The sequence below is a fragment of the Puma concolor genome, chromosome B3 (genome assembly GCF_028749965.1).
Source record: "Puma concolor isolate L17-30 chromosome B3, mPumCon1.1.hap2, whole genome shotgun sequence".
Taxonomy (NCBI): Eukaryota; Metazoa; Chordata; class Mammalia; order Carnivora; family Felidae; genus Puma; species Puma concolor.
Window position 1 is genome coordinate 44,534,805 of NC_141672.1, and position 19,980 is coordinate 44,554,784.

The window sequence follows — 19,980 nt, forward strand, 5'->3', positions numbered from 1 at the left end:
ATACAGTGGGATCCCAAATATGTTTGCTAAATGAAGAAATGAAGGAAGGAAGCAATGCGAGTTCATGTTACAGTCCACTTAAAAAAAAAATACATGTACTCTGGAGACTTCTTACATCGCAAATCACAAACCTTTAGAGAAATCAGAGACTTCAATGAAAAATTCTGCACATGAAAAAGAAATAGATTTATCCATCCTGCCATGTATGAATAAATTGGTTAATCAACCAAATTGATCCAAATGTGCAATCAGATTTAAGACGCTATAGCAGTCTCCCCTTAACTGCAGGGGGATATGTTCCAAGACCCCCACAGGATGCCTGAAACCGCAGCCAGAACCGAACCCTATATACACTATGTTTTTTCATATACCTACATACCTATCAAAAATTCATAAGCTAGGCACAGCATGAGATTAATAATAATTAATAATAAAAGAATAATTATGACAATATACTGTAATAAAAATTACACAAATGTGGTCTCTCTCTCTCTCAAAATATCTTATTGTACTGTATTCATTCTTCCTCTCCTTGTGATGATGCAAGATGATAAAATGCCTTGGAATTCAGATGAATTGAGGCGAATGACATAAGCATTGTGACGTAGTTTTAGGCTACTGTTGACTCTCTGATGATGGGCCAGCAGGAAGATCATCTGCTTCCACATCGCAGTTGACCTTGGGTAACTGAAACCGTGTAAAGTGAAACCACAGATAAGGGGCTACTATTGTGTGGTCTAGGGTAATTTTTTTTTTCTTTTACTGGAATATCTTCATTAGGATTCTAGAGTTGACTGGGGTTGTATCCACCCAAAGTCAACAACAAGGACATTTAAAAATATTTCTTAAAAATAATGGAATTGTTTAATTTCCTTCCAGGTGTTTTGACACAGACACAGGCTGACTCGAGGTGACCTACTCCTTGGTGAATACATAGTGTCTACAGAATGTTTCTGTTAGAAAAAGTCTTCACCAAGGTCTTTGCGACTTCTGCTTTTTCCCAAAACAGCAGGGAAAGGTCAGGATACACTTGGGGCCATGATTCTGTTGATACCCAATATCTACAAACCATGCCTGGTTCTTCTGTTTCTTTGACATAATTTTGTGCATTATATACAAGAGAGCACAATCAGAAAGAAACTGCTTTTCCAATAATAACTTAGACCACACCATCTACTTTTGGTGTGGTCTGCGTGTCCCTTAAGTGGTGACTGTTATATTCAGGAGTTAAGTATTGGAAGCGATTATATCTTTCGTTTTTTGCTTGTTTGCTCATTGAATAAGCTGTCAGAAACCTGCCATTTAGGCTAAGAGCTACGGTCTTTTGCTGAACTAGCTTAAATAATTTTCAATAAATGATTAGGAATGTCATTATTGGTTGGCTATCCAAAGTCCATACATGCTAATAAAGATGTCTCCAGCATCCGGAGCGCCTGGGTGGCTCAGTCGGTTAAGAGTCCAACTCTTTCTTAGTTTCAGCTCAGGTCATGATCTCACAGTGTTATGAGTTCGAGCCCCGCATTGGACTCTGTGCTGACAGTGCAGAGCCTGCTTGGGATTCTCTCTCTCCCTCTCTCTCTGCCCCTCCCCCACTCCGTCTGTCTCTCAAAAATAAACAAATAAAACTTAAAAAAAAGATGTCTCCAGCATCCATAGGTCATATGTCAAGAAACAGATCCATAAATACAAGTTAGTTTGTTGTTGCTCTTATGTTCTTGGGCAAGTATGACATCTAAGGTTCACGCTCTCCCAAGAAGAAAATCACTTCTCTCTGGTCTAAGAGACCTGGTCTCCCCCTTGATACTCAGCTGACACATTTAGCCTCAGCACCAGCAGAAGCTGAGACTTGCTGATAAATAATAACTGGAGTACTTCAACCTTTGCAATGTGAAAAAGGTAGTCAAAAGGAACAGGAAAAGCTCTAGATACATCATAGAGATGTAGGGCAGACCATGCCAAGTAGCCCATGGCTGGCTTTCACCAAAGGGAGGTTTCAATGTCCCAGAGATCACCTATCCTGAGGGAGGGAGCGGAGGAGCCTGGGCTTCAGGGAAACTCCAGGTCCTCTTGTCTTCAGGTTTGAGAGGATCCCTGACCAGTGGGCAGAAACCAAAAATAGCAAATCTGCAGGACGTCTGTAGATGAAAAGGTGGAAACCAGAGGGAAAGTGGGGTAGGACAAGGTGGGCCCAGGGACTCTGAGGGCTGCAGAGGGAAGTGTGGCTTTTGTGGAAGGAACTTCCCTGTGAAGCTATCCCTCAAGGGGAAGAGATGTAGCCTGTCGGGCCTTAGAGAATGGGGTCCCTCACTCTTCCTCTGCAGGATGCGTGTGTGTAGTTCTCACCCAGCACACTCTCTCTCCAGGTCGCTGCGCATGGCTGACCAATGCGAGAAGCCTCCAGAATTTCCCGAAGGAGCACGCCCCCCCCCCCCCCCACCAGCCCTTTGGTGAAGGCAGGTGACCACCTCGCGTGAAAGCTCCTGTTAGCCTGCAGCCTGCCCTGGTTCACACTGGGAGAAGGGAGTAATACCGATTGAAGGGCACTCCCTCCCCCCCGCTGCTCTGAGCCTCTTTGGGGAAACTGAGCTGGGGAAGGGCCAGGGGCAGAGCTGGTTCGGAGGGCTGCAGTACGCCACGCAGCAGGCGCCTAGCCCTCCTCGGGCGCCAAAGCCCCTCGTAGAGACCCAAATTGAGATCTGCCCCATCCTCAACCTGCACGCCTCCCTGGGGCCTGGCGGCTGCAGGGCCGACCAAGGGCAGATCGCACCCTGGAGTCCTCGAGCCCAGGAGCGCCGGGCCGCGCCGCGCCTGGCACAAGGCGCCGCCGCTACCCCCAGCGCCAAGGCCTGGGAGCCCTGGGTCTCCCCACCCCCCTTCCCGCGCTGTCTCCTGCAGCTCGCCGGCCCGGGTTCGAGGCAGCCGGCTGGAGGCCTGAATTGGCCGCGCCTCGCAGAGGAAAGAAAAAGCAGAGAGGTGGCTGCCGCCTCCTCCCTATCTCCCAGCCTGGAGCAGCCTGGCGTGCTCGAACCCAGGAAAGGTCGGGATCTCCCCTTCAACGCACACGCACGCGCAAGCACACACGCGCACACGCACACACACACGGAGACACAGGAGCGCGCGCACACGCACACACGCACGCTCTGCTCTCCAGGCCCGAGTTGGAGAGGGGGCGCTTTGGAAACTTGATGGATCCGCCGGATGACCACTTGCGCCCAGACGTCCCCACCACACTCTCAATTTTAAAAGATTTTTCCCCCCTACGACCTTTCCGTAAGCGAATCAAAGCAGAACCCAGACTCCGAGGCCGCCCGGTCCCTTTTGGTAAACTTCTTAACATGTACCAGGTAGCCCTGGGTCTCCAAACCCTCCGGCGCGCGGGGGCCGCGGCTGCCCTGGCCAGGCTCCGCGCACAGGCGGGAGGGCGCGAGGTGTGCGCGGAGCTTCCCGCAGCCGGGGAGCCTCCGGCCGGGCGGCGCTGTCCCGGACCGCGCGACCCGCGGGAAGAAGGGGCGCCTGGCCCCGCGCCGCATTTGCATGACACTAGCCCGCCGGATCACAGCCGGTCCAGGCGCTTGCTTAAGAAACCCAAATTAAGGAGTGGGTGAATTGGGGAAGGAGGGAGCCGGGGGAGTTTGCACCATGTATCTCAGGTATGAGCACTTCTCACTGACATTGATGCAACTGCATTAGAGTTAATGGCAGCAGCCTGCTTCTCATTATTAATTGTCTTTGTGTTTGGATAAAGTATGTAATCTTCTTCTCAACCACACCATTAAAATAGGTTGCCTTTTCAATTAAGAACTGTCGTGAGCACAGCAGTCAATTTTCCTAATGAAGATGCATTATTTTTTCACATTTTTTTAATAATGGAAAATCCCAGGTTTTCATTAGACGCGATTACAGAGAAATGCAAGAGTGTTTCTCTAAAATTTATGCGGTCATGTAGTGCATTAAACGCCAAGCTTTTAAATAAATTGAAATTTCTGCAGATAAAAGAAAAGCATGAGCAGCAACTATGTTCAAACCGCTCCATTCAGATTTTAAAAAGCAAATACCATGCGTTCTTTTTTTGAAATGCACTTAACAGATATAACAATAAAAACAAGTCAGTGAATGTCTGAAAATGCGCCTATAAACTTTAGGGGGGAATCTCCTCTAGTTTAGAGATGATTTGCAGATCTTACAGAATAGTGGTGTGTTTGCAGAAAATGCACTGTGCCCATTTAGATAATGAGCAGTTTTTGAACAAATGCCTCAGCTTGATCATTAAGAAGCAAAAAAATGTCTGGGCTGTGCACCTACAATTAGTTTTTGTTTATTTACTTCCTTCCTTGCTATCATTTTTCTTCCTTAAAAAAAAAAAAGACAAATTCAAAGCTAGTGAATCTGGTACAACTGTTTACAATTCTATGCTTTTGTGATAGGCAACTTTTCAATTGTAAGAAAATTAAAATTGCAAAATTCTAATGTAGAAGTTTAAAAATCTGTTGAAAATATTCATTCCTAGATGTGAAAGTGGAAAGTTTGCATCCATTGAACAAAAATGAAAAATGTGTTATTCATTTTCTAAACTTGGGATTTTTTGAGGTTGTAGTGAAAAAGATCTATCAAAATCTATGTTTTCTTTGTTAATAAAAAATTTAAGTTACTGTCTTTTGCATATGAAATACTGTTTTAGACAAACAATTCCTCTTTTTTTTCTCTCCCCATTCAATGTGAATACCCTCATAGGAGCCACAGTAGAGAGTAGTGTTTGAGTGAAAAATAAGTCAAATTCTTCTAAATAGAAAAAAAAAAAAGTTCCCAACAACAGCCAGACTTTTTTTCTTTGTAAGAAAACATCAGTTGCTTTTTCTGCGGACATGATCTTTCCAGGTTTTAGGTGTTATGTCTTTTAAAAATTGAACTCTTTTTTAATCAACCAGCCCCTCAAAATGATCTGCAAAGAGTGGGAAATTAGATTTTCGATTAAAACCTTATCCCATCTCGAAGGATTACTTTATATTGATTCTTAAATATGGCTACAATTGATGGGCTCTAATTAAAAATCCAAAGGAAAAGTCTGTCGTGCCCATATAAAAGAAGCTTTTCATATACGGGAAATAAAGCTTGTAAAAGGTTACAAATAAAAGATTAGAGATTTATCCAAACTAGTTTAAAGCTTCACTGCGGTTTTCTTTTCTTCTTTTTTCCCTTTCTTACAAAACCATTCCTGGGTCTTTTTTCCCCCAGTTTTAAATGAAGTTTGCAAACAGGCAAGATATTGGACTGTAATGGTTGTTTTATATCAGCTCTGTAAGCTCAGGCTACTGCCTGCAGTAGGATTGATTTCAAGGAAAGTTCGGGACCAGAAGATGAAAATTATATAAACTGACAGCTACCACCCCTCATCAATCCATCCACATTCCCGTCCACACCCTCCTAACGCACACCCACAACCACACTCACACCCTCATATTGCTCTCCGTCTCTCACACACCAACCCTTCCTATCCCCCACCCTAACCTTGCTCTGCACACACCCTGGGTCCCCACATGCTCAGGGACAGACGCACAGCTCCCAGCTCACACTCAGCTCATAAATGTCTCCCAGCCCCACATCTCGCACTTGTCACACAATCTTAATCCGTTTCATTCCGGAACAACATGGTCCTCTTTTCCTCTTTTCTGCATTTGGAATTTGCCTCCTACTCTTTTATCAAGACAGCGCAATCCTATCTTTGAAGTTGTTTCTTTCTCCCTTACCCTCTTTTCTGAGGCAATCGTAAATGCAGGGAATATGCAACTCAAGCTTAATTCACAAGTGATCTGCTTTCTATTTCCCTCCAAATTCTGCCTGCATTGCCAATCTTTAACCCTCGTTAAAAAATTAATTGAAGTTAATCTTGTCAAAGTTTTTAACAAAGACATATCTAAAAACCTAATGAAAAATGACTTCTTTCTAAATATCGTGGCAGTTCTAAGGCAAGATGTGGTCCCCTACTGTCCACTGAATCGCTGAAAAGATTGGAAATTAATCTTCATATTTCTGAAGTAAGTGTTCAGGGAGTCTAACTGGCTCCTTTCCCCCTGAGAGGCGGTGTTCTCACGGAATATGGGTTTTGTTCTTCTTCTTTTTTAATTAGCCTGGAAGAATCCTGAAATCTTTCTCCTTTCTCTTCCCACTCCTCTACTCCCCCCCCCCCCCAGCACCATAGTTAATAAACTTGGAGGAAAGTTTGGAATATTTTAAACTGGCCTGGCAAGTGGGGTGGAGAAAGTAAATCCAGCTAGCGTGAGACATTAATCTATATTTCAAAATATGAATATCAGCCATATTTTGGAAACTGTATGCAAGCTCTAACAATTTGATTTCCTATGTACTGGTTTTCTTAATTTCACTTCTGAATACTTATATCTCCTATTGATAGCAAGACAGTTGTACTCATGGCAATTAAAAACCATCCACTTGTTAATGAAAATTACTTACAAACACAAAGCATGCTACCTACCACAAGTCAGATTCATAGAAAAAAAAAAATCTAAAGACAGAAGATGTAGGGGGAAAAAAAGTTAAACATGAACAGAGAAAATACAATGACCACATAGTAAGTATATTGGAAGTTCAAGGACTTACTGGAAATCAAGAGTTAGACTTTTCATCCAAGGAGTCTTTTTCTCCCACCAAGCCTCTGCGGTTTTCAGTACAACAGCCCAACCCCCCCTGCCACCAAAGACAGTGGCTTTTGTCCTGACCTACAGTATGGTTTGTGGGGACTGTACCTGAGCCGGGCTGTCTGCAATTTCCAAATTGACAAGAAGAGACTGGAAGATAAAGAGCATGTTCTTACAGGTGAAGAGCAATTTTGCAACTTTTCCAGGAGACACCCAGGAGAAAGCTTTCTTGCTACCAACTGCTGCAGAGTCTGGGCAGAATTCCTCTAGAAAGAAAAAGAAAGTCTTTTTCCCCCCCGTCTGCCTGTGTCTCTAGTTCTCTTTCTCCTCTCTGTCTCTCTCTGTCTCTCTCTCTCTGTCTCTCTCTCTCTCTCTCTCTCTCTCTCTCTCTCAGATCCAATCTTTTAAGAGCTTCAGCACATTGCTAAGCTAAAGGGAAATTCTCTTTGATAAAGCGGCGTTTCCAGCTTCTGGGTTTTAAAACCTAAATCTATATTCAAATCTGGCTGAAGGTGTGTTCTGGGATTTATGAAAGCCTCTTAAAGGGGTAAATTTACCAAACCGTGACAAAATCATCACAATCTTACTTTAGACATCTGAAGTGGATGGGAATTTTAAAGAGACCCTTGTTTATTTAACACTGTCCATTTCCAACTCGTGGTTTATTGGTCCTGCATTTCTGCGAAGTTATTAGACTAAAGGGCAAAGGAGAAGCGAGAGCTGTCTGCTCCCAGCCGCAGTCAAGGGAAAAGCCCTCCCACGCCCCACCGCTCAGAAATGTGCCCTTGTCCGACAGAACCCGGGAATTTTCAGGGAGATTTAGCTGCCCCCGCCAACTGAGAGGACACCGCAAACCTCTCCGTAGGGTTCGACGGGTTTCCCACACCAATGGACCCCCCACAGCACATAGATCTCTGGGCCTAAAACGCTCCCCGTACTTCGTGGAGAACACAAGCGCATATTCTAATATTTCTCCACACACACACACACACACACACCCCCACCTCCACTGTCCCCAAGGCCTCCCTTCTGCCCTTCCCCTCCGCCAGACGCACAACGTCCATTTTTCTTTTTCGTTCTTTGATGCTTTAAACATCATTGCGATCAAACTGGGAGAATCCCTGTCTTTTCTCGGGGTAGGAAGGAGGCTCTGGCTCAGGGGAGCTGAGTGGATTTGCCCTTCCTTCACCGAAAGTATCCCGACTCTGGCCAAGTGCTCCCAACCAATGGGCCAGACCGCCTGGGGCATTTGTGGCTCTTCTCTCCCCCCCCCCCCCCCCATTAAAGGCCCGGGGTGGGGGAGCAGTCGCCAGGTGTTTTAGTACAGTGGGGGCGGGGTGAGAAAAAAAAGGTCCGTACTCACCCTCCCCCCTCAGCCCGGGACCCCACAATGTCGCGACTCCTGGGAACGCGACAGCCAGCGGGTCTCTTCGGACTGGAGCTGCTGGGCAGACCCCGGGCCGCTCGGGGGCTCGCTGGTACGCCGGGGCCCAAAGCTCTAGAGACACCTGCGAGGCTGGCCGCGGCCGCCGAATGCCCAGCCCCAGGCCGAGCCGCAGCCGGAGCCGGAGCCGGAGTCCAGCCGGGCTGCCGTGCGCTTGCTGCCTCGTGCGCACTCCCGTAATTCGTTAATTGCTGTAAATCCCAAGGACGGCCACATTTGATTACACATACAGTATAAGAACCGACAACAAAGCGACGAATTAATTACCAACTTCATTAACATAGGTCCCCAAATTAAAGGCAGCGAGCTGTTTCTTTGGGCCCACTTGCCGTGGTGGTGGTGGTGGTGGTGGTTGAAGGGGGAGGGCGTTTAGAAAGAGATTTTATTTTTCTTTTCCGGCATTGGGAGTTGTGAGGGAAGAAATGTCTTCTGCTCCCCCCACCTACCACTCACACCCTCAGCCGGTCCCCTTATTCACCCCCCCCACCCCCCACCCCCCCCCCCCCCCCCCCGCGACTCCTCCGCCCAATCTGTTTCTGCTCTTCTAGGGACTGAGACCGGTTTGAAGGCTGTCGGGTCCCGCTCTCTGTGCCAGCATTAAAGTTAGGCTGGGGTGCGCTCTCTGGCTCGGGTCCCCTGGTGCTGCCGCCCTCCCGCCTCCGGGCTCTCAGCCCCCGGCTCGGGCCGCGCGGGCTGTTTGCTCCAGGCCGCGCCGGCGGGCATTGAGTAGCGTTTGTATTAACGTGGAAACGCTGTTTCCAGCGTGGGCCTCCTGCGTTCGCTCCCTCCCCGGGTGTCCGGCCGACCCCTCTTCCATCCCCGAGTCCTGACCTGGCTCCTGTGGTCTCCCCAAACCGGCCCTGGGGTTAGATTCCCCGGCTGGTGTTCTTTGCAGCCTGCCTTGGGTTTCTTTCAAACTCTAAAAGCCCTGCGCGGATCCCACGAGTCCAGTCTCTCCTCCGGGGACCGTGGAACATTTAGAAGGGCGCAACGAGTGGGAGAGACACGAGTTGTTGAAAATAGTTTGTTCTTGGACTTGTGTATCTGTCTCTCTCTTGCCTACACGCCCACACTTCACTCCCAGGCCTCCTTCTTTTACCCTTTCTGGCCCTCAGCGTGGTCTGACCCTGGTTAAGACAGCACAGTGGTGGCTTTAGGCTTCAGCCTGACTTGCTTTCTGCGTTTGATCTACACCCTTACTGGTGGCGTTGAATGCGATAACCCACCCCCACCCTCACTCTTCTCCAGCATTTACCTAAATATTTTTATCTTTCCATCGTATTGTATGGGTTTCCTTTCTCCCCTTCCCTAAAATCAAAACAAAACAAAAAGGGGGGGGGGGAGGAAAAGAACGAAAAGAAGAAAAGGAGGAGGAAGGTAAGGGAGGCCTCCCTGTCCATCATTTTAATTATACAATTAGTTCACATGCTCCAGCCCATAATGTATGTTTTAAGCGGAGCCCAGTGTCTTTCAAGAACATTCTGGTAATGTCGGAGGCCTGGGTTTGTTGCCTGCTCGTCCCCCCGTGCAGCAGCGGCCTGTTTTCCTCCCCCTGTTGTGTGTTTTTATTATTTTCCCTCTGGCTTAGATGTGTCAATCATTCTCTCCCTGCCATTGGTTGGAGAGTTTGCGTCAAAAAGTTGCCAGAGAGGCGCTTTCTCAGCAAATCTCCCTGAGAGCGGGACCGACCTCAGCTCCAACTCAGCCTCCACTGTTATTAAAAATAAAAATCGCTAGAGCAGCCCTCACCACGTCTACTTTGTATGTATCACAGAGGGACCCACGCGTGTTTCCAACTCGAGCTACTTTCCTCATTTTCGATTCTTAAAAATATTTTTTTTTCGTTAGTTTGACTTTTTACGGAGGGGTGAAGACAGCAAGATTTCTAACTCAATACTCTTGATTTCTTTTAGGATAGCTGGCTATTTGGAATTTTGAAGGACAATTTAATTTTTTTTCTAACTTCCCATGCGGCTGTAAGGTAAGTGTCCGTCTGTCTTGCCTGCCTATGTCCATGTGTCCTCCTGTCTACCATCGCCCCGGTACCTCCAATAGACCGACTGATGCACACTTCTGCGAACGTGGAGTTCTTCTGAAGCATGCCGTGTTTTTCTCCCTTGTAAATTTTTTAGGTGTAGTACCGAGCATTGCGAAAAATTTCTGATCTGGAGGTGAGGGCGGGAGTGGGAGGAGGGGAGACAGCGCGCTCCTGGGGTCGCCGCTTCCGCCCAACGTCGTGGAAACCCTGTGAGGGTAATGCGGGGTGTTTTGGAGGGGTTCTGTTTCTGGTTTTCTTTTATGTCAACGCCCATTCTGGGCTTCTCCCTGCTAGTTTGCGTTTTGGCCCTCAGATGTGGTTGGGTTATTTGGACTGATCTCAAGGACATCTTCAGAGTCCGAGACAAAAAGATACAGATGTAGCTAGATGGATGATGATGATGATGATGATGATGATGATGATAAGATAGGCGTCTTCTAGGGCCAGCGTGCCCGAAGCCCGGCTTGCTCGCGGATCAGCGGGTGAGGATGGTCGCAGCTCGAGCCACCCCCTCCCCCCCGCCCTTAACGAACGTGAGAGGAAACCCGAGCGAATAACCTAGGAGGCGTGGAGCGCCGGCAGCTCGTCCGCCCCGCGCTCGCCGCTCCCTCTGTCCCGTCCCCTTTCCCTAGAGCCAAGAGCAGCTCACCAAGATTCGCCCTCCGTTCTCAGCCTCTTTCAAAGGCCTCCAGGTCCCCTTTTCCTTTTTGATCGCCACATTCCTCCCCTCAAAATAACCTGGGAGTGCAGTAAACCCCCCATCCCCATCCCCGGTTGTCTCGGTCCCAGACCAGGGTCTCCAGACCGAGCGAAAGCGGGAGAGTTGTTTTGCTACGTGACTTTGTCCGGAACGGCTCCGGGCCCGCCCGTTGCAGCCCTCCGCACGCACCTGGGGCTGGCAGAAGTGTTGGTGAGTGGCCCCGGCTCCGCCCGAGGCCGCGGCGGGGCCGGGGCCGGAAACCTTACACTGGGGAAGGCGGCCCTCCGCCGTTCCGGACCTGGGGCAGCGCCGGGGCCTGCGTGCGCGCTCGCGCGCTCCCCTCCCAGGCTCGGGGACACCGGGGTGTCGTGGGCAGGGGCCGGGCCGGGGTGGAGGGGTGCCCTGAGGCCCAGCCTCCGCTCTGGGTCCACGCAGGTTGAACCATCAGGTTCCGCGGGCAGCCGGCCTCGGCGACGTGTCACGCCGCCAACTCCAAAGAAGTCTTCGTGTTGATGTGTTCAAGTAGCTCTTGAAATCACAGTCCGATTTCAGAACACATTTTTTGAGATCAAGTCCCTCGTCAGAACTCCCCCGAGTTGGCTTTTTCCTCCTTCACAGACATAAGTGGGATGCGGGGACGGAAGGCCGAGCTGCGTTGACCCTGGAGCGGTGGATGACTTGGGGAGGGGGTGGGGAAGTCGTTCCTGGAAATGTTCTCCTCCGTCCGAGAGCCGGGGGGGGGGGGGGGGGGGCAGGATTTTTCCCGCTCAGTTCGGGACTTTTTCCAGGCACCGAAAGTTATTAGCACAGGAGACCAGTTGGAGAGGAAACTCCTCCCCCCAAAGGAAGGTAGACACCAGACCTCTCCTCACTCCCCGAGCTAACACTGGGGCTTTCTCCTCACCATAATTAATAGTCAAGGCCAACCCTTTTGGCACGTTTCTTCCTCCCTCCCTTGCGGGTGGCAGCGTTGTTTGATTCCCTGAGGCCAGAAACTTTCACTCGAGTTCGCCGGAGAGGGAGGCCCGCGCCGGCTGGTTCCGCGGTGCCCACTTCTCTCCTCTTTCTTTCTCTCCTCTTGCTCTTCGCGGTCCTCCGAGCCACAGGCCAGTCGCCAGTCCGCGTAGTTTTGTTTCTTTTCCATCATGCAGAAAATTAATCAGCCCGGACGAGAAGCGGAGCTGAGCACGGCGGCCTGTAATTAAGGGACGTGTGCCCCTCGGATTATCTCGTTAGTTTATCAAGAAAACATTTATTATAATTAATTCTTGGACGAGGTAATTATTATTGAGCGAGGACACAGCAACTGGTAGATGGGCTCCTTGGAAGAAACACACACACACACACACACACACACACACACACACACACACACACACACCAACAACAGGGGGGGAGATGTGGGGGAGGGGAAGAGCGACAGATTGCACGAATTGACCGTTAGATATAAGGCGGCGCGGGCCCGGGCGGGCAGTGGAGCCGGACCCGGGGCGCCAGGACTGCGGGGCTGCCGGGCAGGGACGCCGGACCGAGGCACTCGCGCCCGGACGTGCGGGCGCCCAGCGGCTGCGGAGACTCGCCCAGCGACCGTCGCCCGCTCCCGTGGGTAGGACTTCTCCAGTGGCTACCTCACGAGCAGTCATATTGACGCTTATATTTTTGAAAGGGTATTTCAGTTTCCCCTTCTGGGCTCGCTTTAGAGAGGAAGGGAGAAAGGCGTCCTTGCAGGGCTTTGAAAGTTAATGGAAGAGCCAATGGCCTCTTCTTTGGAGAGTGCATGGCTCTTTCATAGCCTAGGCCGGCTGCTCAAAGTATCGAATAGTTTTATTTGAGGGTGCTTTTCTTTTTCTTTTAAAGATGCATAGAGTGGCTAAAGCGAAAACAGTTTATCCCTAGAATTTTAGTGATTTTGCGATGGCAAGGGCAAAGCTGTTCCGAGAAGGATCTTTGCCTAGTGCTTTCTGTCTGTTACTGCTTTTTATGTTGGAATGTGCATTTCTAATTGGGTGAGAGCTCTACATGTAAGAACAATTCCGTATTTCTCATGTGTACATCTGCTATGATTTTGGTTTTTTCTGTGGTAGTTCAGAACTGTACAACATAGTAAGACTGCATTAAACAAGAAAGAACTCCAGCTTAGAAGCTACATAAACACATAAATGACTGTATTTTAAAGCAACATTGTTTTCACAGGCTCTAAATAACTCTGTCTTGGAAAGAGAGTAGAAAATATCAAGTCTTTGTTACAGGGGGCAACTAAATTAGTTTTATTGATGAGATTTTTCAAACTCCTCCAAGAAGGGTATTTATAAAATTACATTAAATTAGACCCGAGGGTAGAAAAGCATGATTTTTGTGCTATGACTTTAAATCGGGAAGAAGTTGCAGTAACTGACTTCCATTTGTAGAATTTTGTGCCTTGATCTCTAAAGCAATGGAAATATGAAAACCCAGTCCTAAAAACTCAGTAGGACCTTTGTCAAAGTAAGAGGGAACTTCTCCTAATCTTGTATCCGCCATTTTGAAGCAATCTCTCATAGTGTCAAAGTTGCAAAGTAGAGGTCTTTGCAGGATAAGTGCCAATTTTTAGTCAAATAAAACCTAGACTTGAAAACTGTCAGCCCGTATTAACATCCATTTGGGATCCCTTTGCTTGGGGCAGTGAGAGACACACAGCTGAAGAAAGTAAATAACTTTTCTTTTTCTGCCTGCCTTTTCCCTCCCTGAGCTTTTTCTTATAGGATTGTAGAAAACTTGAAAGGTAGGGAGAAATTCTACTAGTTTCACAACGTAGGGTGTTTGTGGATCTACTTTCTTCAAAACTAAAATGTGCAAAAGGCAGGCAGCTAGAATTAACAGGAAGCTCTGCTGTAGCTGCTGAGGACCCCAATGTCTGAAAATTTGCCTCCCGCAGGATCTGCTGCCTCTACAACACCAAAACCAACATGGAAGCGGCTTGCACTACAAATGCTCACCCTTTCTGCTTGCAAATGTGGGGGCCTGTCATTATCTGATTGGTGGGATTCTAACTTCAGGATTTCTAGCAAACCTCATGCCAATCTCTAAGACTTTTTTTTTTTTTTTGCAGTGTGTTTAAATATTTGATGGGTGTCGATTAAAAGTTAAATACTTGTTTGTTTAGCTTTAGTTCTTTAGACACATAATCAAGGTCCTCCAAAACCTTAATAAATCTGTTACTTACCTCAAAATCTAATTACCCAGACTACTAATTAGGTGAAAATGATTACTGGAAATGACTTCAAATGTGGAGTCATAGCAGTTGAGCAGTTTTCTCAACTTTGTCGATTAGCAAGTTCGTATTTTAGATGTTAAATGCACTGACATTTTAGGTTCACAGCAGTTAAAAGTGGTAAAAAAGCGAAGATAATTAAAATTTGCCTTGGAAAGGCAACAGTCTGGGGAGAGATAGATTTCTTGAATTGTTTCTTTGTTTCTCACCAATGGGCTTTGTTATCAGCATTATTTATTTAGCCAAAGAGTTCTTTGTCTCTGCAAATGGCCCCAATCAAGTTTTGTTTGAGACAATTAGCTAGTGCCAGCCAATGAGTCCTATGCAAATGTAGGGATAGGAATGCAATGTGTGCATTTGAAGGCGCAGGGTTTTGTTCTTCGGGGGGAAGGCAGATTGTAATTGCTTTCTTCTGGTACTTTTTTTTTTTTTTTCCTTAAGTTTAGTGTGGGGGTGGGGAAGACAGGTTTATCTGGTCTCTCTCCATCCCCTCTAGTTCCACAGCAGCTGGGGGCGGGGGTGAGGGGTGGGTTGCAAGTCCTTTAAAAGCCTCTACCTTGCACAGCCCAGGCTCTTTCTAAGTTAGTGGTGGAACGTGGGAGAGCTGCCGCCTGCGAAGCAGTAAACCAGCACCTCTGTTTGTTTGTTTGCTTTGCCCATAGTTCAACCGCTCCCAACCCACACACTAAGGACCCTGAATCTGTCCACCCCCAGCGAAGCGAGACCTTCTGGCTGGGTCCCCCCGATTTGGGCCGATTTTGCGCCTGCAAACAACCTTAGCATGATGTCTTATCTTAAGCAACCGCCTTACGCAGTCAATGGACTGAGTCTGACCACTTCGGGCATGGACTTGCTGCACCCCTCGGTGGGCTACCCGGGTAAGTGAGCCTCGCGGCACTCCTGCCTCGCCTTTCTCCAGGCCCGCCCCTCGGATTGTGACGCCCTTTCCCCCCGGAGCTCTGGGGCCGGCGGTCGCGCTGCCCCCACCCCAGCTCCAGGCGAGGTCCCCACTGGGTTTTCCTTCGAAAAAGCAGCTCAGGGCCACAGGGCGTTTACCGGCCGGAGGGGAGGATAGGGGCTGGAGGGAGTAGGTGGATCCTGCAACACTGGAGGAAACCCACACCGCTTTATTCTTAATTGGAGTGATTGGGGGGACACACTTCGGAGCCGGGCGAGGAAGGTTCCTGCCTCCGCCCATATCTGGAATCCCAGTTCCTCGAAGGACCCTCTTCGAGAAGCTGGGTTTCTCCTCGTAAATTCTCCGGGCCAATCCTGGGGCCTCCCCTGTGACCTCCAGGCCCCATGCCTCTAAGCCCTAAAGGTGTGACTTACCCCTGGGTATGGGTGCTTTCCTTTCTGGTCAGATCTGTTTTTTAAAATCCTCGTAGAAGTAGGAAATATGCCCCCATTTTAAAGATGGAGGAACAAAGGCCCTCAAAACCAGAGTCTCGAGCAGGATCGAGATTTCACCCCATCAATCCGAACTGCGGGTCCTCGGGGATCCCTTGACTTCACGGAATGGATTTTTTGTTTGTGTTGTGGCTTACGGGTTGCTTCTGTGGGAGTTTAGGATTTTGGGCTTCCTTTTATTTCATTTGTTATCTATGGAAGGGTCGCTCTGGCTGGAGCGATCTCCGATGTCAAAAGTGGGGGCTCCCCTGGAAAGGACAGTGCTTGTCTGGGGACCGAGTGTCGGCTCCGGGTCCGGGGAGGGGGTGGGGAGAACACTGGTAGGCTCTGGGCTGAAGGGCTGGGAGGACAAGGGAAGTGCCGGGAGTGGGGGTCGGGGGAGTCGGAGCACCCGCAGAGACCCCTATGACTGAGAAACTGCTCCCCCACCCTAAAGGGCCCTGGGCTTCTTGTCCCGCAGCCACTCCCCGGAAGCAACGCCGGGAGAGGACGACGTTCACACGGGCGCAGCTAGACGTGCTGGAAGCTCTATTTGCTAAGACCCGGTACCCAGACATCTTCATGCGGGAGGAGGTGGCGCTGAAAATCAACTTGCCCGAGTCCAGGGTGCAGGTAGGGCAGATGTAGATAGAACCGTCCTTCCTGACCGTGCCACTCCTCCCCTGAGCTCGGTGTATGTTGAGGACCCGGCAGAGTCCCAGGTCTTAGAAAGTGTGAAAGGAAGGCTGGAAATTCAGCCCTCCATTGGAGGCCAGTACACTCTTCTTCTAAGGCTCCTTGGGCCTGATTACTCCTCTTGCCCCTTTCTGCACCCCCACCCCACCCTAGGGGTGAGTCTCTGCATGAGTCTCCCGACCTAGGTTGTAAGGGAAGACTGGAGATTTTGCTGCAGTGATAAAGCACAGTCCTAGAGCTTTCGGGTCCCCAGCCAACAGAGGCCTGGTCTTGGCAGATTTCAAGGGCAGTCACTTAATATTTTAATACTTCCCTTTCCCCGTGTGGAAATCCTACCCCATTCTCATCTACTTTTAGAGGTGAAAGGAGCTTAGCTCCTGTACAGCCCCAATATTTTTACAGGTGAAGAAATGGAGTAAATGACTTGCTCAAGGTCACATGTCAGTTTGGCGATAGAGCCAAGCCATAGAAACACTGGTGTTCTTAACAAAGAAATTACACAATAATAGTGTTTTCTTTAACTTCTCAGGGTGTAGACAGAATTTGCTAGCTCTGAGCCATCTTGCAGATAAAATATCAAGGCAACATCCTCAGTGACATCCCCCCCTCCCCTTAACTTGACCTTAAGCTGGAGAGGGAAAGTAAACTCCAAATTTCCTCAAACGCAAGCCGCATATAGAGTTCTCTGGAAATAATGTTTAGCACCTAAACACACACACACACACACACACCTGGGACTCCCCTTTAGCCAGGACATATCAATGTGACCTGCAGATCACACAAGAGACTTTCCAAAGTAGGACGGAGGAATTTAGCACTTGGGGGGCTTGAACTCAAGTCTTCACTGCAAGAAAGTAAGTGGCTCTGAGTGGTTGGTGGTGATATGCTCAGCTTTGGGGGCACAGTTAACACACCCATATGTAGAGCTCATTCGAGAAAACCACGGAGGACGTGTTGCTCAGAAAATGCCTGTAGTTTTCTCTCAAAGGGTGGTAATTTCTTTGATAGGCCCCCTCCCACAGCAAATACTGTTCCTTCATTGCAGAACATGAACAGGGCTGGTAAAGACAGTCTTCACAGTTGCAGGCAGACCCTTAAATTGACAAGCCAGTGAACATAGCCCAGGACACTGAATCTGTGTGCTGAGTGGCACCACCCTGAAGGCAAAGACTCCAGTATCAGACCTGAGACTAGCAGAGAAGTCTGTGCTTAAGCTCAAAGCTGAGTACGTAGAAAACATTCCACTTACCATAAAGACAGTTTCAGCAAACAGTGGCTTTCAGACCTCCTTCAACAGGAACGCTTCTCCTTGGAGCTCTCTTTTGTGAGCCTTTTTAGGAGAGAAGGAAAAAAAAATAGAGTGATGGAACCACCTCCATATTAAAAGTTACTCCCCAGAAGATGGACTGTAAACTTTGAATTTAGGCTGTTCTTGTTGTTGAGTAACAACAGAATTGTTATCCCTCGCTTTGCTTGTGTTTTGCTCCAAAAGACATAGAAACGTGGAATTCCACTGTAAGAGTGTTCCACAATACTGCTGGGTCTATGTGTATGTGTGTATTTAAAGTGAAATACGAGATAGGAAAATGAGAGGGAGAATTTTTAGTCATATGATTTATGATACTGGGCTGGGAGTCCAGGCTTTAAGACAGCCTCCCCACTTTCTTACAATTCCAGGGGTATATATGAAAGCACCACAAAATGGGTTTTCAGTGGCAGGAGAGATTGTCTGCTTAGCTCATCTGTCCATGGAGAGCGGATTTATAATCTGGAAGCCACTCTTGTCCTTGAAACCACGTTAAAGAAATTTCTTTCCCTTTCAAGGTATGGTTTAAGAATCGAAGAGCTAAGTGCCGCCAACAGCAGCAGCAGCAACAGAATGGAGGTCAAAACAAAGTGAGACCTGCCAAAAAGAAGACCTCTCCAGCCCGGGAAGTGAGTTCAGAGAGTGGAACGAGTGGCCAATTCACTCCCCCCTCTAGCACCTCAGTCCCGGCCATTTCCAGCAGCAGTGCTCCCGTGTCTATCTGGAGCCCAGCTTCCATCTCCCCACTGTCAGATCCCTTGTCCACCTCCTCTTCCTGCATGCAGAGGTCCTATCCCATGACCTATACTCAGGCTTCAGGTTATAGTCAAGGATATGCTGGCTCAACTTCCTACTTTGGGGGCATGGACTGTGGATCTTATTTGACCCCTATGCATCACCAGCTTCCTGGACCAGGGGCCACACTCAGCCCCATGGGTACCAATGCAGTCACCAGCCATCTCAATCAGTCCCCAGCTTCTCTTTCCACCCAGGGATATGGAGCTTCAAGCTTGGGTTTTAACTCAACCACTGATTGTTTGGATTATAAGGACCAAACTGCCTCCTGGAAGCTTAACTTCAATGCTGACTGCTTGGATTATAAAGATCAGACATCCTCGTGGAAATTCCAGGTTTTGTGAAGATCCATAGAACCTTTTTGTGGGTGATTTTTAAATATACTGGGCTGGACATTCCAGTTTTAGCCAGGCATTGGTTAAAAGAATTAGATGGGATGATGCTCAGACTCATCTTCTGATCAATGATCCGAGAGGCATAGAAGGAAAAATGAAGGGCCTTACAGGGGCCCACCAACCAGCAACCTGAAATGGACAGACCAGTCTACTTAAGATCCTGTCATAGTTTTAGGTCATTGGTTTTCCTGATTTGCAAAGTGATCAAAAGCATTCTAGCCATGTGCAACCAAACACCACCAAAAATAAACAAAACTAAATTGCGAGGGAAAGGAGGGAAGGACATAGCCTTCTTAAGCAGAGGGGTTCCAATGTTTTAGCCAATCCGTGGTTGAATCTTAGGAATGGACAGTGTCTCAAGCTCACTCACGTTTCATGACCAACTGGTAGTTGGCACTGAAAAACTTTTCAGGGCTGTGTGAATTGTGCGACTGATTGTCCTAGATGCACTACTTTATTTAAAAAATAATGTTCATAAGGAGTCAATATGTAGTTTAAGAGACAATCAGTGTGTGTCTTATATAAATGGTACATCTGTGGTTTTTAATCTGTGCTAGACTTCAAAACTGTGATCTCCTGTTATTGTATGCAACCTTGAACTCCACCTCTGCAGGGGTTCTTCTGTGATTAAATAGGTTATAATTATAAGCAAATTCAGAGCAACTGAGTACTTATCTAAAAAGATTACCTTTGGCTGGAGGTGAGCTGCACTGAAACTTTACAACAAAATGTCTCTGGACAAGGAGAGTGAGAGAAGAGAAACAGAAGGACACTAATTCATCTGTAATTTACTGTTGGTAAGCCTAGCAGTAAAGAGACATTGGTCAATTGCTCTGACCCTGATGAATTTATAGACTGAGATCATTGTCGTTTATGCTTGCAGATGTTAACTGGAAAAGTTATATATGCATAAACCTTTTCTTCCTGGATTTGGCAGATATGTATAATTATATTAAAATGGTTCTAGCACAATGTTGGGTCCAGTTTAATTTTATGCCACTATTTATGGATGAGAAGCCCATATTCAGCCTCTCCTTCCCTAAACATATTTTATTTAGGTCAGAGAGGAAATCCATAAACTCTATTTAAAAAGCATTTTTGGCTTCACCAATGGATGAACTAGATACGAGTGACTGTGGCATGTCCACTTTGTGTGACTTCCATCAGGACTGCTCTGGAATAGAATATAGGGAGCCTAACAATCATTAGGATCTTGTTCTCCTTGCCGCATGCCATGGTGATTTCTTAGGCACTGTATTGGTACCTTTTAACATAGCTCATTTCTTTTTTAGCGAGACAGGGAGAACTGTAGTA

The 19,980-nt window shown here is 47.9% G+C and overlaps 2 protein-coding genes across 7 annotated transcripts in view; one reads left to right on the plus strand and one right to left on the minus strand.

Annotated features, from left to right (window-relative positions):
• The window catches only part of LOC147579940 (uncharacterized), a 144,058-nt gene extending 133,860 nt beyond the window's left edge, over nt 1-10,198 (minus strand). Inside the window, exons 1-4 of the mRNA XM_086708525.1 lie at nt 10,144-10,198; nt 8,615-8,935; nt 8,017-8,268; nt 6,762-6,919 (exon numbers count right to left, since the gene is read on the minus strand). Coding sequence (XP_086564651.1) covers nt 6,762-6,919; nt 8,017-8,268; nt 8,615-8,935; nt 10,144-10,198 — 786 coding nt within the window. The remainder of the gene's footprint in view (nt 1-6,761; nt 6,920-8,016; nt 8,269-8,614; nt 8,936-10,143) is intronic.
• On the plus strand, nt 9,713-19,638 carry OTX2 (orthodenticle homeobox 2). 6 transcript variants are annotated; one of them, XM_086709665.1, is made up of 5 exons: nt 9,713-9,858; nt 10,011-10,078; nt 14,748-14,963; nt 15,932-16,107; nt 17,995-19,638. In XM_086709665.1, exons 3-5 carry the CDS (start codon nt 14,867-14,869, stop codon nt 18,613-18,615), a joined length of 894 nt encoding a protein of 297 aa, XP_086565791.1. In that variant the 5' UTR covers nt 9,713-9,858; nt 10,011-10,078; nt 14,748-14,866; the 3' UTR covers nt 18,616-19,638. The 6 variants fall into 6 exon arrangements, with proteins under 6 accessions (XP_086565791.1, XP_086565795.1, XP_086565792.1 ...); XM_086709669.1 differs by having other exon boundaries at nt 9,729-9,858; nt 15,956-16,107; XM_086709666.1 differs by lacking the exons at nt 9,713-9,858; nt 10,011-10,078 and adding an exon at nt 10,654-11,045.
• The last annotated feature ends 342 nt before the right edge of the window (nt 19,639-19,980 follow it).

Excerpts from the sequence above, each read along its gene's own strand:
- OTX2 (XM_086709665.1), top strand. The coding sequence starts at position 14,867 with ATGATGTCTTATCTTAAGCAACCGCCTTACGCAGTCAATGGACTGAGT. Across the intron at positions 14,964-15,931 it reads CCCCTCGGTGGGCTACCCGG|GGCCCTGGGCTTCTTGTCCC; the intron begins GTAAGTGAGCCT and ends CCCACCCTAAAG. Across the intron at positions 16,108-17,994 it reads TGCCCGAGTCCAGGGTGCAG|GTATGGTTTAAGAATCGAAG; the intron begins GTAGGGCAGATG and ends TTCCCTTTCAAG.